The 13,447-nt window shown below is 41.2% G+C and overlaps 1 protein-coding gene across 4 annotated transcripts in view; it reads right to left on the minus strand.

The window, feature by feature from the left end:
- The window catches only part of NUF2 (NUF2 component of NDC80 kinetochore complex), a 29,823-nt gene extending 17,895 nt beyond the window's left edge, over nt 1–11,928 (minus strand). For 2 of the 4 annotated variants that reach the window (XM_006942992.4, XR_006591668.1), the window contains exons 1-6: nt 11,776–11,928; nt 8,315–8,463; nt 6,994–7,068; nt 5,953–6,029; nt 5,380–5,441; nt 544–641 (exon numbers count right to left, since the gene is read on the minus strand). In XM_006942992.4, coding sequence (XP_006943054.1) covers nt 544–641; nt 5,380–5,441; nt 5,953–6,029; nt 6,994–7,068; nt 8,315–8,437 — 435 coding nt within the window. In that variant the 5' untranslated portion in view covers nt 8,438–8,463; nt 11,776–11,928. Of the gene's footprint in view, nt 1–543; nt 642–5,379; nt 5,442–5,952; nt 6,030–6,993; nt 7,069–8,314; nt 8,464–10,796; nt 10,982–11,090; nt 11,204–11,775 lie in introns of those variants that run through there. The other 2 variants (XM_019822253.3, XM_045048771.1) reach the window with 2 other exon arrangements.
- Nucleotides 11,929–13,447: the final 1,519 nt, after the last annotated feature.

The raw sequence follows: 13,447 nt of genomic DNA on the forward strand, positions 1-13,447 counted from the left end.
GGCACTCTTCTAAGAATATGATAACCCCACACTGAGGACAGATGGAAACAAATCACGCAGATGACCCGTAATCTTTCCAAATTCTCTAAATTGTTGACGAAATGAGTTTCCATCTGTTAGAGTGATTTACTTGGCTTGAATCTTGTAACACAATGTTGGGCAAGCTTGATAAACAGAACATCCTTTTAGGCTATTTTTTAGAAAGCAAATACAAACCTCAAATATCTAATTAAATAAAAACAGACAGATTCGTTACTATTTCTCTTCCCTTACAATTCCTAATATAGGAAAAGGAGCCTCAGCTACAAGAAAACAAAAGGGAACAAAAGTTTCCTAACATGATCAAATAGCAAAGAAAATCTCCTTTTGATAGATGCTCTCCAATCATTAAAATCTTCAACTTCACATAAATGTTAAAATAAATTGGGCTCTAACAGCCATACGACAATTAGATGCCCACGACAACTATTTCAAAACAGGTTAGCAGCTCAGAAATGATGTTACTGATCTGCTATGTGACCCCAAAATATATTTAAATCTTACGTATTGCCAAAGAAATTCCATGTATGTCTCACGGCACGCTTCTCTGAAGTGAATAAAGTTGATAATGCCACTTAAAAACCGACTTGTTCGTTTGGCCTCTAAAACAGAAAGCAAGACTCCTTAAATAAATCTTGGAGACAATGTGAAAATAAAAATTCATCCTCTCCCACTATATACGTGGCTCAGTTTATAGAATAAAACTGAGAATGTGCTATAATTAGCCAAAGTGCAAAAAAAATGTGCTCTAATATAAAGATCAGAATGATCTTTGTATTAATAACTAAAAAAGAAAAAAAAAAAGGCAAATCATTTCTGGCTGAGAGAGAATGATAGGGAGCAGATTTACTCTCCCATCTTAAACTACTAGGAAAACAGACAAAATATATGAAGCAACAGATTTTAGACACCGGACAACAGGCACCACAGGACAGCAGTCTCCAAGACAAACGCATGAGTGAACCCTGTTCATGCACCAGCCTGCTACTTGGGACTTTTCAGGCGGGGAGGGAAGGACACCATCAGAACTCACAGGTCCTGCTCAGTCACAGAGACAGAGTGTGGAGTTTGGAGAGCCCAAGGCAACTAGAATTTACCAGATCTAGAGGCCTTGGCCTCTCCAAACTAATATCTTCCTGACAGCCTTTATTCTATACAGGTATCATTTGTTCAGGAACACAGAGAAACACATCAGCACTATAAAGGGATGATTTTTAATTTTTTTTAATGTTTATTTATTTTTGAGAGAGAAGACAGAGTGTGAGCAGGGTTGGTGGGGGGTGGAAAGTTGCAGAGAGACACACAGAGAGAGAGAGAGAGAGAGACAGACAGACAGACAGACAGAGAATCGGAAGCAGGCTCCAGGCTCCAAGCTGTCAGCACAGAACCTGACGTGGGGCTTAAACTCATGAACCGTGAGATCATGACCTGAGCAGAAGTGTGAAGCTTAACTGAGACTGAGCCATCCAGGTGCCCCGGGGAAGAATTTCTTTTTAAAGACCCAATCAAACTTTTATACTTAAAAAATAAAATATCTGAAATGAAAAATACACCAGGTGGGATGAACAGCAGAACGGCCTGAGAGATGGATATGTTAGTGAAAATGAAGACAGGACAATCAAACCTATCTACAAGGCCAGAGAGAAAAAATGAATAGAGCATCTATGAGCCAAGAGACATCAAGTAGTATAACAAATGTGTCATCGGAGCCCCACCAAAAGGAGGACTGGCAGAAACAACTTATAACAGATATCTGAATATTTTCCAAATTTGATAGACACTATAGACTTAGGCAAGGAAGTGAGCAAATCTAAGTTGGGTCAGGGGGAACAAGACAAAGAGAAATGCCCCAAAAAGCACATCATAATTGAACTGCTAAAAACTTACAATAAGGAGAAAGTCTTATAAGCAACCAGACGGAGGAGAACCAAAAGAGATAAGTTCAGACTAAATAAGCAAGTGGTTTGGATTATGAACTTTCATGTAGGAAGAGTTGCAAATGCCTTGGGAATTGGAGCAGAGAGGCCCCAGAAGACGTGGGATGCTAGAAGGTGACGTGTCTAGTGGAAAGGTAGACTAGGGAAAGAAAATCTCTCACGCCAGTGAGGAAAATGTCAGGTAACACTGTCTCTTAGCCTTATCTCTGGCAAGAAGACAAACACTGAGAATTCTAAACCCGGAGCCGACTACCATAGGGATTTCCGGTTTGAATTCAACTATATGTGTGGTCTGAGAACTACCAAAATTAGGAATTAAAAAGTGATCTTCGTCCAATGACAACCCCAGAACAACTGCCAAAGGCAAAAAAGTATCTCAGGAGGGATGTGGCCTCAACCCCAGAAGCAGAAGACTGCAGGACTACTCTGTTAAAGACAGACTGTTGAAGACAAGCTTAAATTTACACTCCTAAGGCACACGTGCATGTGTACATGAGTGCACACACACACACACACACACACACACACGTGCACAACACACACAGAAGAAACAACCTGTCATCAGTGTGTGGGATGCAGCTAAAGCAGGACGAAAGGGAAATTTATAGCACTAAACACCTGTATTAGGAAAGAAGAAAGCTGTCACATTCATGTCCTCAGCTTCTACTTAAAAAAGAAAAAAAAAAAAAAAAAAAAAACAGTGGGAAAATAAAGAGCAAATCCAAAGAAAGCATGAGAAGAGAAGGAATAACAATAAGCCCAGAAACCAATAAAATAGAGAACAGAAATAAAATACAGAAAAATCAATGAAATCAAAGGCTGGTTCTCCAAAAAGATAAAATTGATAAGCCTCTAGCCAGACGGGTCCGGGAAAAACAAGAGTGAAAAAGAAATGATAAATATTAGAATGAGACAGGGGACTTCACTACTGAGCCCAAAGACTGTTAAAAATGATACAGGAAAATTACGAACAACTTTATGTTAATAAATTGCCAACTTAAATGAAGTGTATAAGTTCCCTAAAAAGGGGAAACACCAAAGCTCGCTCAGGAGTTTGGCAATAAACCACCAGCATTTGATATTATCAGTGTTCCAGATTTTTCCTATTCTAATAGGTGTGCAGTGTTTGGTCAACTGATTTTTTACAAAAAGCATTAAGGTTAATTCCATGGAAAAAGAATAATCTTTTCAGGGGCACCTGGGTGGCTCAGTCGGTTAAGCGTCCAACTCAGCATTTCGACCCAGGTCATGATCTCACAGTTCATGGGTTTGAGCCCCGCATCGGGCTCCATGCTGGCGGTGCAGAGCCTGCTTGGAGTCTCTCTTTTTTTCTTATTCTCTCTGCCCCTCCTGTGTACTCTCTCTAAGTAAATACAGAAACTTTAGGAAAAAAAAAAAAGAATACTCTTTTAAACAAGTGGTGCTGGAATAATTTGATGAGTATATGCAAAAAGGAAAAAATATGAACCTTGACCTTACATAATATATAAAAATTCAAGCATTAAATAGTAAAAGCTAAAACTATAATATGCTTAAAGCAAAATATCTGAGTAAATCTTAGCAACCAAGATTTTTTAATAGTACACACAAAAAACTGGTTTTATGAATCATAAAAGAAAAAATTGATCAATTAGAATCTTCAAAATGGAAATATATTTTGCTCTTCAAAAGACACTATTATAAAATTAAAAAGGCAAGTAATAGATGGGCAGAAAATATTTGCATAATATATATCTGGTAAGTTATGTATTTTCATATCTGAAGAAGCCTTACAATTCAGTAAGACAATTCAAAACATAATTAATTAGTTAATTAATTAAACAAACAAACCCAAGCAAATGATTCAAAAAGACACTACACCAGAGAAGATACGTGGATAGTAAATAAGTATATGAAAACATGTTGCTATTAGTCATCAGGGAAATGAGAATTAAAACCATGAGATAAAACTACGTAGCCACTAAAATGGCCAAGATTAAACCTTTCTGATACCAAGCAAGTCAGGAGAGGATATGGAACAACTGAAATGACCAGATGTTGCCGATGGTGCGATGCCGCCACTTTGGCGAACGCTTTGGCAGTTTCCTAAAACAGTAAGTATGTATTTGCCCCGTGAACCAGCATTTCTACTGCAAGGTATTTACCCAGAGAAATGAAAACACATGTTCTTACAAAGACTTGTAACCTAACGTTCCGAGCAGCTTTGTTCAAAACGGCCAAAAATTGGAAACAATTCGAATGTCTCTGAACTGGTCCCTGAGTAAATCATTGGGTAAATAAGTTGTGGTTTATACTTTCAAGAGAATATTATTCCAAAATAAAAAGAAACACAGTACTAACAAATACAATTAACATGGACGAATCTCAAAAGCATTCTAAGTTGAGGAAGCCAATTGCAAAAGGCTACGGATTATTTCATTTATATCAAATGTTAGGAAAGTCAAGAAACTACAGTGACAGAAAGCAGCCCATCAGTCGCAAGGGAAGGGGCATCGGTCAGAAGTAACCAACTGCAAAGGACCTGAGAGAACTCTCGCAGGGTCATCGAAATCTCTATACGTGACTGTGGCAGTGGCTATACAACTATATACGCCTGTTAAGATTCACTTAATTATAATTTAAAATTGGTGAAGTTTTATTTTGTGTAAATTATAGATCGATAAACAAAACAGAAAATTACATCAGAAAGAGGAAAAAAACACAGTTTTAAATGGCACACTGAATCTCTTGCAACATAAAATAACTTGACATAGAAATATCAAAGAGTCAGGGGTGCCTGGGTGGATTGGTCAGGTAAGCGTCTGACTACAGCTCAGGTCATGATCTCCCAGTTCTTGGGTTCAAGCCCCACACCGGCTTCGCACTGACACTGCAGAGCCTGCTTGGGATTCTCTCTCTCTCTCTCTCTCTCTCTCTCTCTCTCTCTCTCTCTCAAAATAAATAAACTTTAAAAAGTAAATAGACATATATCAAAGAGTCAAATGAATTAAGGACATTTAAATAGTTAAGAGAAATTGACATTTTAATCTAATATCAAGGCTCTTCTTAGCAGTGCCAAAAGATAGTCTCTTCATGGTAAAAAGTAATTGTTACATTTGATAAAATTGGTATGAAGAATCCGCTATGCAATATCACAGCTTGTATATTACTCATAAGCTTATTTTCAATTTACAGAGTGTTTTTTAAATGTAAGGAGTTAAGAAAAACAGATCAAGAAAAGAGCTTTTCTGCAGATCTATAAAAGAAAAAATTCTAGTCACAGGATATGAAAAAATTCATCCTTAAGAATGGGATACACTTTCTACAGCCAATTTCCTACAGTTTTTTTTTTACATTTATTAATGGAAAGGTAATATATGAGATTGAAGTCAGATATTAAAAACTGTTTCAAATTCCCACTTACTTGGATATAGGATATCAGCAATCTCAAAGTCATTCACCCGACAGATGGGCAGAAAGGAGTCCCTTGAAGACGAAGGAGAGAAAGAATATCGTAAATTATATACAAACCACAGGACATAAACATTTCATTTTCAGAGAGCTCTCTGGAGATGTTTCCCAACGTCAAAAGACCAAGTCAGAAGCCTACTACCGTGCATAATCCTGCAGTGCAGAAACCTATGTTTTCCGCACACTATACGGGTATTCATGCCATACCAAGGTATAAAATACCAAGGTATAAATTCTAATAAACAACACACACTTAGAGGTACTAGGACTCTTTAAGAACCCAAAACACTCCCAACAATTTTAGATTCACAACATCTCAAAACTTCCATCGCAAGCAGGATTCAAAGTGCCACAGAGGGAGGCAGTTAGTTCTATCCGGGGGAAAGTCTGCAATTTTGAATGTACTGATGGAGTGGAGAGGGAGATGATAGAAATTCTTTCTCCAAGAAACCCTGTCATTAAGAAAGCTTAATGTAATGCACATGTGAATGTAGGTAGTCTAAGAAAATAAAAGCACTTTACTCACAGATGAATAAACAAATTGCTAACTGGCAAGAAGCCTTCCATGATATGTGGATACATGACTTCTGAGTTCACGGGCATCTAGATGTGACACATCACAAAATCTAAGTTATACACTCATTAGACAAAACGAGAAAAATCTTCAACCTCAAGATAACTTTAACCATAAGTTAAGATTAAAATAATCCTATTATCATTAAAAAATTTTTAAATTCAGCCAACAATATAGATCCTAGCACAAAACTAGAGTTGTTGCTAATATTATAATGCTAGGTTCACAGCAGGTGCTCAGTAAAGATGTTTCAAATGAATGAAACAATGGAGGGGTAAGGCTAGCACTTATTAGATATCAGGAACTAGGCTAAGCATTTTATACATATTCTTTTTAAATTTTCACAAGAACCCTAGGACAGGCTAGGACATATTCTTTTTTAATTTTTACAAGACCCTATTTTATAAACAAAGAAACTAAGCCTTAGCGAGATTTCATAGCAAATAAGCAGCAAAGCCTTTGATTTTTAAACAACATGTAATCACACTGGTGAGATTCTAAAGATACTACATTTTTAGTTAAAACTTCAGATAATGCCCTGAAGATGTAACAACGGCAAAATTAAGAAAAATGACTTTTCCTACTAGAAATATCTAATTTGCTAAAAGCTCAGTTGCCTCATTTCATTTTTTCCCAATCTTAGTGCATATCTTCTCCCCTATTTTGGGAGTCCTGCCCCGGAAGAGAACGGAATCTGTGAAGGCTCCGCTGTCGTTCATTATTGTCTCTGCAGACCAGTCTGTACGTCTGTGAATACCTGCACAGCGTCGAGGAGTCGTGCCATTTAAGTCTTTTACTTCTGTTCTTGTCTTACTAAGGCTATCAATATAAGCCACTATTATGCCTAAGATCTTCTGTGGGTGACATTAATTTTACATAAGCCTTTGACTTTGTTAAAAACAAAGTCAAGAACTTCTTATCCTGAAACCAGCATGCGATGCGAACGAGAGAAATACAGCAAAAGAACGTAATTTTGCCTCATCTTAAACTCACCATGTAAAAATGCTCCAGTCGAATCCCATACACTATTTGCAAGGCTCGCATGTAGATCATGTTCAAGACTTCGGGCTGCAAGAGAAAAACAACTGTTCACACTCGGATGTGTGACTGTAACACTGTGTCACTATCATCGTCACCATCCAATATTGTCACCACTGGATGCAGAGAAGAAAAGAGAAACAAAATGGCTCTATTGCCCTTGAAATATTCAATTTTTCCAAATTTTAACACACTTCTACACTTATCAGTCTGTTCAGATGTAGTAGGTGGTGAATAAGATTATTTGTCTAAGCTTCCGAACAGAATGAGAGCAAGTATATTCAATCCAACCCAATCCAATCCAAGCAATCCATCCACATTAGGGAAGGGAAGAAGGGTTAGTCTTTCAAAACAGATTGCAAACATGTGGCAAAAATTAAAGCACACTGAGGGTGGGGTGTTCTGTTTTCTTTTCATTTTTTAAACAAAGACCATGGGCAAACTTAGTTCATGCTCTAGATGTTAAGGTTTCCCGAGATGTTAAGTTTAAATGAACACCATGACCTTGGGGATATAAACTTAACAGGGTAGCCTGGGATTTTTTTAAATGTTTTCTAATACAGTAGTTGCCAAACGCTGGCCTGTAGAACCTGCTCTGTTCCATATACAAGTTCATTTATTGGGAGATTATTCATTCCCTTTTAGAGAATTAAAAAGGCACTGAGATCACAAAGTTTGAGTTCTACATCATTAAACCAGGTTTTATTATGTTATCACTTCAAGACCAACACAGGAAAATGGAAGGAGACTCTGGGATTTTCTGTGACACATAAATAGTTCATTTTTGCATTTAATAACTAAAGAAATAAGAACGATGCCTGTCAAAACAACTCAATCCCCCCGTGGGGCACAATGCAAGAAAATTAATCTACAAGCTTCCAAAGAGAATTGTTTCTAAACAATTTTTTTGTGGTTGGAAACCACCTGGAATAGGTTCCTTCAAGCCCTACCAATAAATAATGCACTCAGACCACCACTCCAATAATAAAAAATTTAATATACTTTAATACGCTTATGATTTAGAAGGTTTGTTGTTGTTTTTTTTTTAAGAAAACTACCATATTAAAGAATTGAATTCCTAATGGAAATGTAGAAGTCACCCCAGATACAGATTTAACATTATTTTAAAATTACAAGAAGTGAGAGATTGTTTCTGGATTAAAATGACTGGCTTACATCAAAAGGTACCATACACGCCCTTCTCCACAAACACTGCAGACCTAAGTAGTTTCATTTGTATTTAAATGCCATCACCCACATGCAAATCACATATTACCTTTGGATTTGGATAAAGATCATTCTTGGAGAGGTTTTTACCATCAGCTCCTGTTAAGATTTTGTTGCGAATATGAATCACAATCTCCGCTACATTGTATCTGGGGAAAGACAGAGTTTCCATCCTTGGAATGTCCTGCTAGCCTGAGTCTGAAGGAAGAAAAACAAAGATCAGTAACCTGGCAAGAGCAGCTGATCTCTTGATCCAGAAGCTGATAAACAGGAGTAAAATTAACAAGCCGAGGTTGAATATTCATAGTAGTGATAACTATCATCAAACATCCCAGTAAGAGAACACAAATGACATATATATAAATATCCTACATCATACATCTGAATTATAAATGTGGATATACGGATACTAAAATGTCTTTTATTCTGAAATGGCACCATCGTTCTCTAAGTTTCCTAACGCTGTTCTCTTTTTCATATGGGAAAGAGGACTTTGCATGAATATACCTGAAAAAGCATGTTTTTTTTTTCTTTTTTAAATTTGGGGGGCATGGAGTTTAACAAGTTTGGCCCTGAGAATTATTCTTCAAACCAAGATACAGAGGCAACCCTATCAGCAGAAGCTGTATATAAACAGTAGCAACAGAGGGCACATAATAAAACCGAACTCTGACCTTACATTCTATGCAATGTACACATAGTGAGATGGGTAATAAGATTTAAGATGCACATAGGAAGAGAGAGGGGAAACAATACAGGAGGAATAGAATGCTGTAACTGGTAGGAATTCCAAGCACCCGAGAAGAGAACTTTAAAAACAACAAAAACCACTTTCCCCTCAGGGCCCTCAGAGGTACTCCCGCCTGTGGCCCTAGATCAGTAGTTCCCACAATGTCGCCCCTCCCCCCCCCGCCCCAGTGGGGGAACATCTGTCAATGTCTGAAGACCTCTTTGGTTGTCCAGACTGGAGTGGGGGCGCTACTGGGACCTATGGGCAGAGGGCCAGCACGCTGCTGAACAACCTAATGCACAGGGCAGCCCCCACAGCAAAGAATTATTCCATCCGATCGTCAATACCGCTGAGGTTAAGAAACTCTGCCCTAGAGCCTTTAACTGTTCTAACGCCTGCCACAGTGTATTGGGATTGTGTTTACAGAACTGACACTACACTTGGAGCCCCGGTAAGCGAAGGCTTTTTCAGTTTCTTCGTATTTCTAGCTGCGCCCAGGAGAACAGCAGTAGTGGTAACACAGCAGGAGGAGCACCCGAGAGCAGCCCCTGCCTCGGCCACTCAGTTAACAACACCCGGTTTATTACATACGGACCCCCCGCCCTGTAAGGCAGTAGCGTAACTCAAGAGATCCCGTGTGGCTATGTTCACTTTTGCAAACAAACTGAAATGACCCACAACTCTGGACACCCAATTCTTTAGGTTCCTAATGTTTCTTAGAACACTACAGTTAAAAAGCAGCTTCGGTAATTTGCCTCAACTCTGATAAACATAGAAAGCCAATCTGAAAGACGATTGGCAAGTAACTTCCCACTTCTGCTTGAACACGTGCAAACATCACAAAATTCACTAACTCTCAAGGCAACTTCTTCCCGCTTCACTATGGCTCTAACGATTAGATTACTCTTGGGCAGACTGTGCAGAAATCTGTTCGTTGTGACCTTCACCCACCGGTCCTCTTTGCAGTCGGTGCAACTACAAAGAGCACGTTCATCTCTGTTTACATGACACCACTCTCAAAAGTGTGAAGAGAGCTACCACGTCCCTGTTCAGCCACCTCTTCTCTAAGGTTAAGCGTGATGTAAGTATAGTCGCTCCTCACACAACATAACTTTGGAGACTTTACCGTTCTACTCACTTTCCTCTAAAACCAACTGTTTTGTGGTCAATGCCTTCTTAAAATCTGATGCTTAAACTGAACACGAGACTCCAGAGATGGTTTGCCGAGGGCAGCATATCAATACAGTGACCCTGGCCACTGCTGCTCTGGTCTACCGCTGTAGCACTTACTGTCTGTCTGTCTGTCTGTCTGTCTCTCTCTCTCTCTCACACACACACACACACACACACTCACGCACACACCCACAATCAACTAACAACTCCCAGAACTTCTCCAATGTGACCCACTTTTATGAAGCCAGGACTTCTCCATGTTTTTCTTAGAGAAACCTTAGGCGAGGATTTGCACTTCGCATCACTGACCTTCATAAATTCAAGCTTTCATTCCATAGCCCGCATCTTTCTGACTCCAAATCCTGACACACCTCACATATTAGGTGTCCTTTTCAGCATAAATACACATTCCACATTTTCATCTAAGTCACAGATTTAAAAAACAACAAGCTACATCTGGATCAAAGATCGTCACGATAGAGAAAGAGTAGGTGTAAAATACCTTCACAATCATTGTCGCACATCCTTCTCCTCTCTGCCTTGCACACTCTGTTATCAGATTAACCCTTATAAACATCACATGCCTCAGGTAACATCGTTACAAAAATACTTCAATTACCCTACCCACCGCATAAATTCAAATTTTAGCGTTGGTTTCTGAAACCTTCCAATATTTAGTAACTCAATGACTTTTCTGTTTCACGTTGGTCTCCTCCAAGATGTTTCCGAAACTCCCAGTGCTTCTTTTTGGAATCATCTGCCATTTCCAATTTCAATTTCAGTTCCGATTCTTTTTTGGCCGGTGGGGGGAAAGGCCTCCCACCTACACCGTCTGAGCTCTCTCCTGGGATAAAGCATACAAATGACCTAATAATATACGTAGAGTGACCCTCAGAGAGCTTAGCAAGGAAGCAGAGATTACCTGCTAATGCTCCCTCCGATTTCTTACGTATTTGCAACACCAAAGACGCTGGGCCGAGTAGACGTTGGCAGAATACCTCTTAAATTATACACACTTCGTCTTGCTAACACAAACTAGTTCATGGAAGTCAAAATTCCGGGAGGCAAAGGCGATAAACAAAAACAAACAGAAATGACTCTCAACCTCAATAAATTAAGTACTGTAAAAAGTTTCCCGAAGTCGCTCAGAGAAAAGGATCGTCCCATGCAGGCACAGTGCCATACATGTACGGCTCTTTCCTTCGACGTTTGGGTTAAGTATGTATGTTTGCCTTTCTTGATTTTGTGGGTAAGCGATGTGTGAGCAACGGAGTTCTGCAGGAAGCTGATGAGCATCTCAACCCTACCGCCTTCTAAATAAGTGGATTAACAGTACATATAAATACAAGCTGCACATGGCCAGCTTCAGCTCAAGTGTCTTCTCACACAGTCTACGCGGCACCAGACAATACTCGTTCGTTTCGTAGGAACGGAGCCTAGGTTGTTTCTGGGACCAACGCCAAATCCAAAGAGCCCCCACCTCCCGGGGGCTGGCTTCTCCGGCCTCCTCCCCAGCGCTGCGCGCAACGAAAACACTGCCAGGCCCGGCGTCCGGGCTCCAGTCCTCCCGTCCTCCCGTCCTCCCGTGTCCGTTCGCGTTCACTTACCGCGCCAGCCGCCCGCGGGAGAGCAGCGAGCCCCGGGAGGTGCTGCAGGCGAAGGCAGAAGTCGGCCGACAACAACCGTCGACGCTTTTCAAACTTGCCGCCTCCTCCTGGAAGTCCCGCCCCCTCCGCCCAGCCCACTTCCTGCGCGGCGGCCGCGCCGGGTGCCCGTAAGGCTCAACAGACTCCAGGCGGGCGGGGCTTGTGCTGCGAAGCGAGCGCGCCCGACTCCAAGCGGAACCCTTTTTCGCGGCGTCGGCGTCCAGTGGGACCTGGAGTCCGCAGGACGTGGGGCGTCGCAGTTCGCCGGAAGGGTCGGGCGTTAAGGGGGTGGGGTGCTGCGGCCCTCCCCCGGACGTTTGAGAGCGTCTGGGGCCCAAGGTGAAGAGCAAAAGCCAGCGAACACGTCCTAGAGACTTGAGCCAAGCTCACAGTGAGAAGGGAGAGGATGTAGGGCTCCCCGTGGGGCAGGGTGAGTCCCAGGGTGATGATAATACCGATGATCTGATATTGACCGTGAGCGCACGCGTTCTGTTAGGCCACATTAAAAGGGGGGAAGGAAGAAGGGGCGAATAGATACTGTCATCAGATGAGGGATCTGAATCAGAGACGTTATGGAGCTGGCCCAAGGACGCGCACGGTAGTCTGTGAGTAGCACGGCCGGTATCCTGACACAGGCCCCCTGATCCGGCGTTGGTGAGCACGACTTCGAGAGGTGGATGGAACCTAAGAGTACAAGAGTCAAAGAGTCAAAGCCGTTCACCTTTGCCGACAGGCGAACGGGGGTTAGCAGTGATTTGTACCAAGACAGTAAGCGGCACTGTCTGGAGCAGAACCCGGGTCTCCCGATTTTAGCTCCTCCCTCCCTCCGTGCATCTCTCCATAGAAGCCAGGCGCTGCAGGTGCTTCCCAGCACCAACTGTTCCCCAAACGTGCCGGTCCCCCAGTGAAGGGCACTTCATGCATGATCACAAGCCAAGAGTGTTGCAGACTGGACTAGTTGTCATTGGAGAAGTCCTTAAGTTTTATGGCGGGTTGGGACACGGAGAGGCCATAATAGGACCCGCGTCTGACTGCAGGCAGGGTAGAGTATTAGCTGGTGAGGGTCGTATGTTGGATGGGGAGTCTGGACTGAATAAAGTGAAAACGCTGAAAATCTTGTGTTGGAAGTAGACGTTCTGGTGCTTGGTTGTGAAGTCTATACCGTTTCGAACAAATACATTCCATATTAAGTAGTTGAGGGCTAATTTTCCCCTATCTAAGCCCATGTACTTAGGTAAATCTCAAAGTCAGACTTTAGTAAAACTCAAAAGTAGGTTAGGAAAATAGAATATTAGAGATCTGAGAGATTCAGTGAGGAAAGGAGAGGAAAACGACCTTTCGTTGGCACTTGCCAAATCAAATTCATTACTTGTGCATACACTTCCTCTACGGGAGCACATCTCCTCAGAGGCAGGGGAAGTGGGGACACTGAAGGACAGAGAGCACAGGTCTGGAATCAGAAGTAGCTGGGTTTCAATCCCCGATCACACTACCTACTACTACCTATGTGGACTCAGGCTAGTTGTTTAACCTAAGTGGTCTCCACCTGTTCAAAAATGGAGATAACCTTCCTATTCAACGTACAGGGTGTCCTGAAGATTAAATGAATTAGTTCATATAAAGTACCTGGCAG

The sequence above is a fragment of the Felis catus genome, chromosome F1, assembly GCF_018350175.1.
Source record: "Felis catus isolate Fca126 chromosome F1, F.catus_Fca126_mat1.0, whole genome shotgun sequence".
NCBI classification, from domain to species: domain Eukaryota; kingdom Metazoa; phylum Chordata; class Mammalia; order Carnivora; family Felidae; genus Felis; species Felis catus.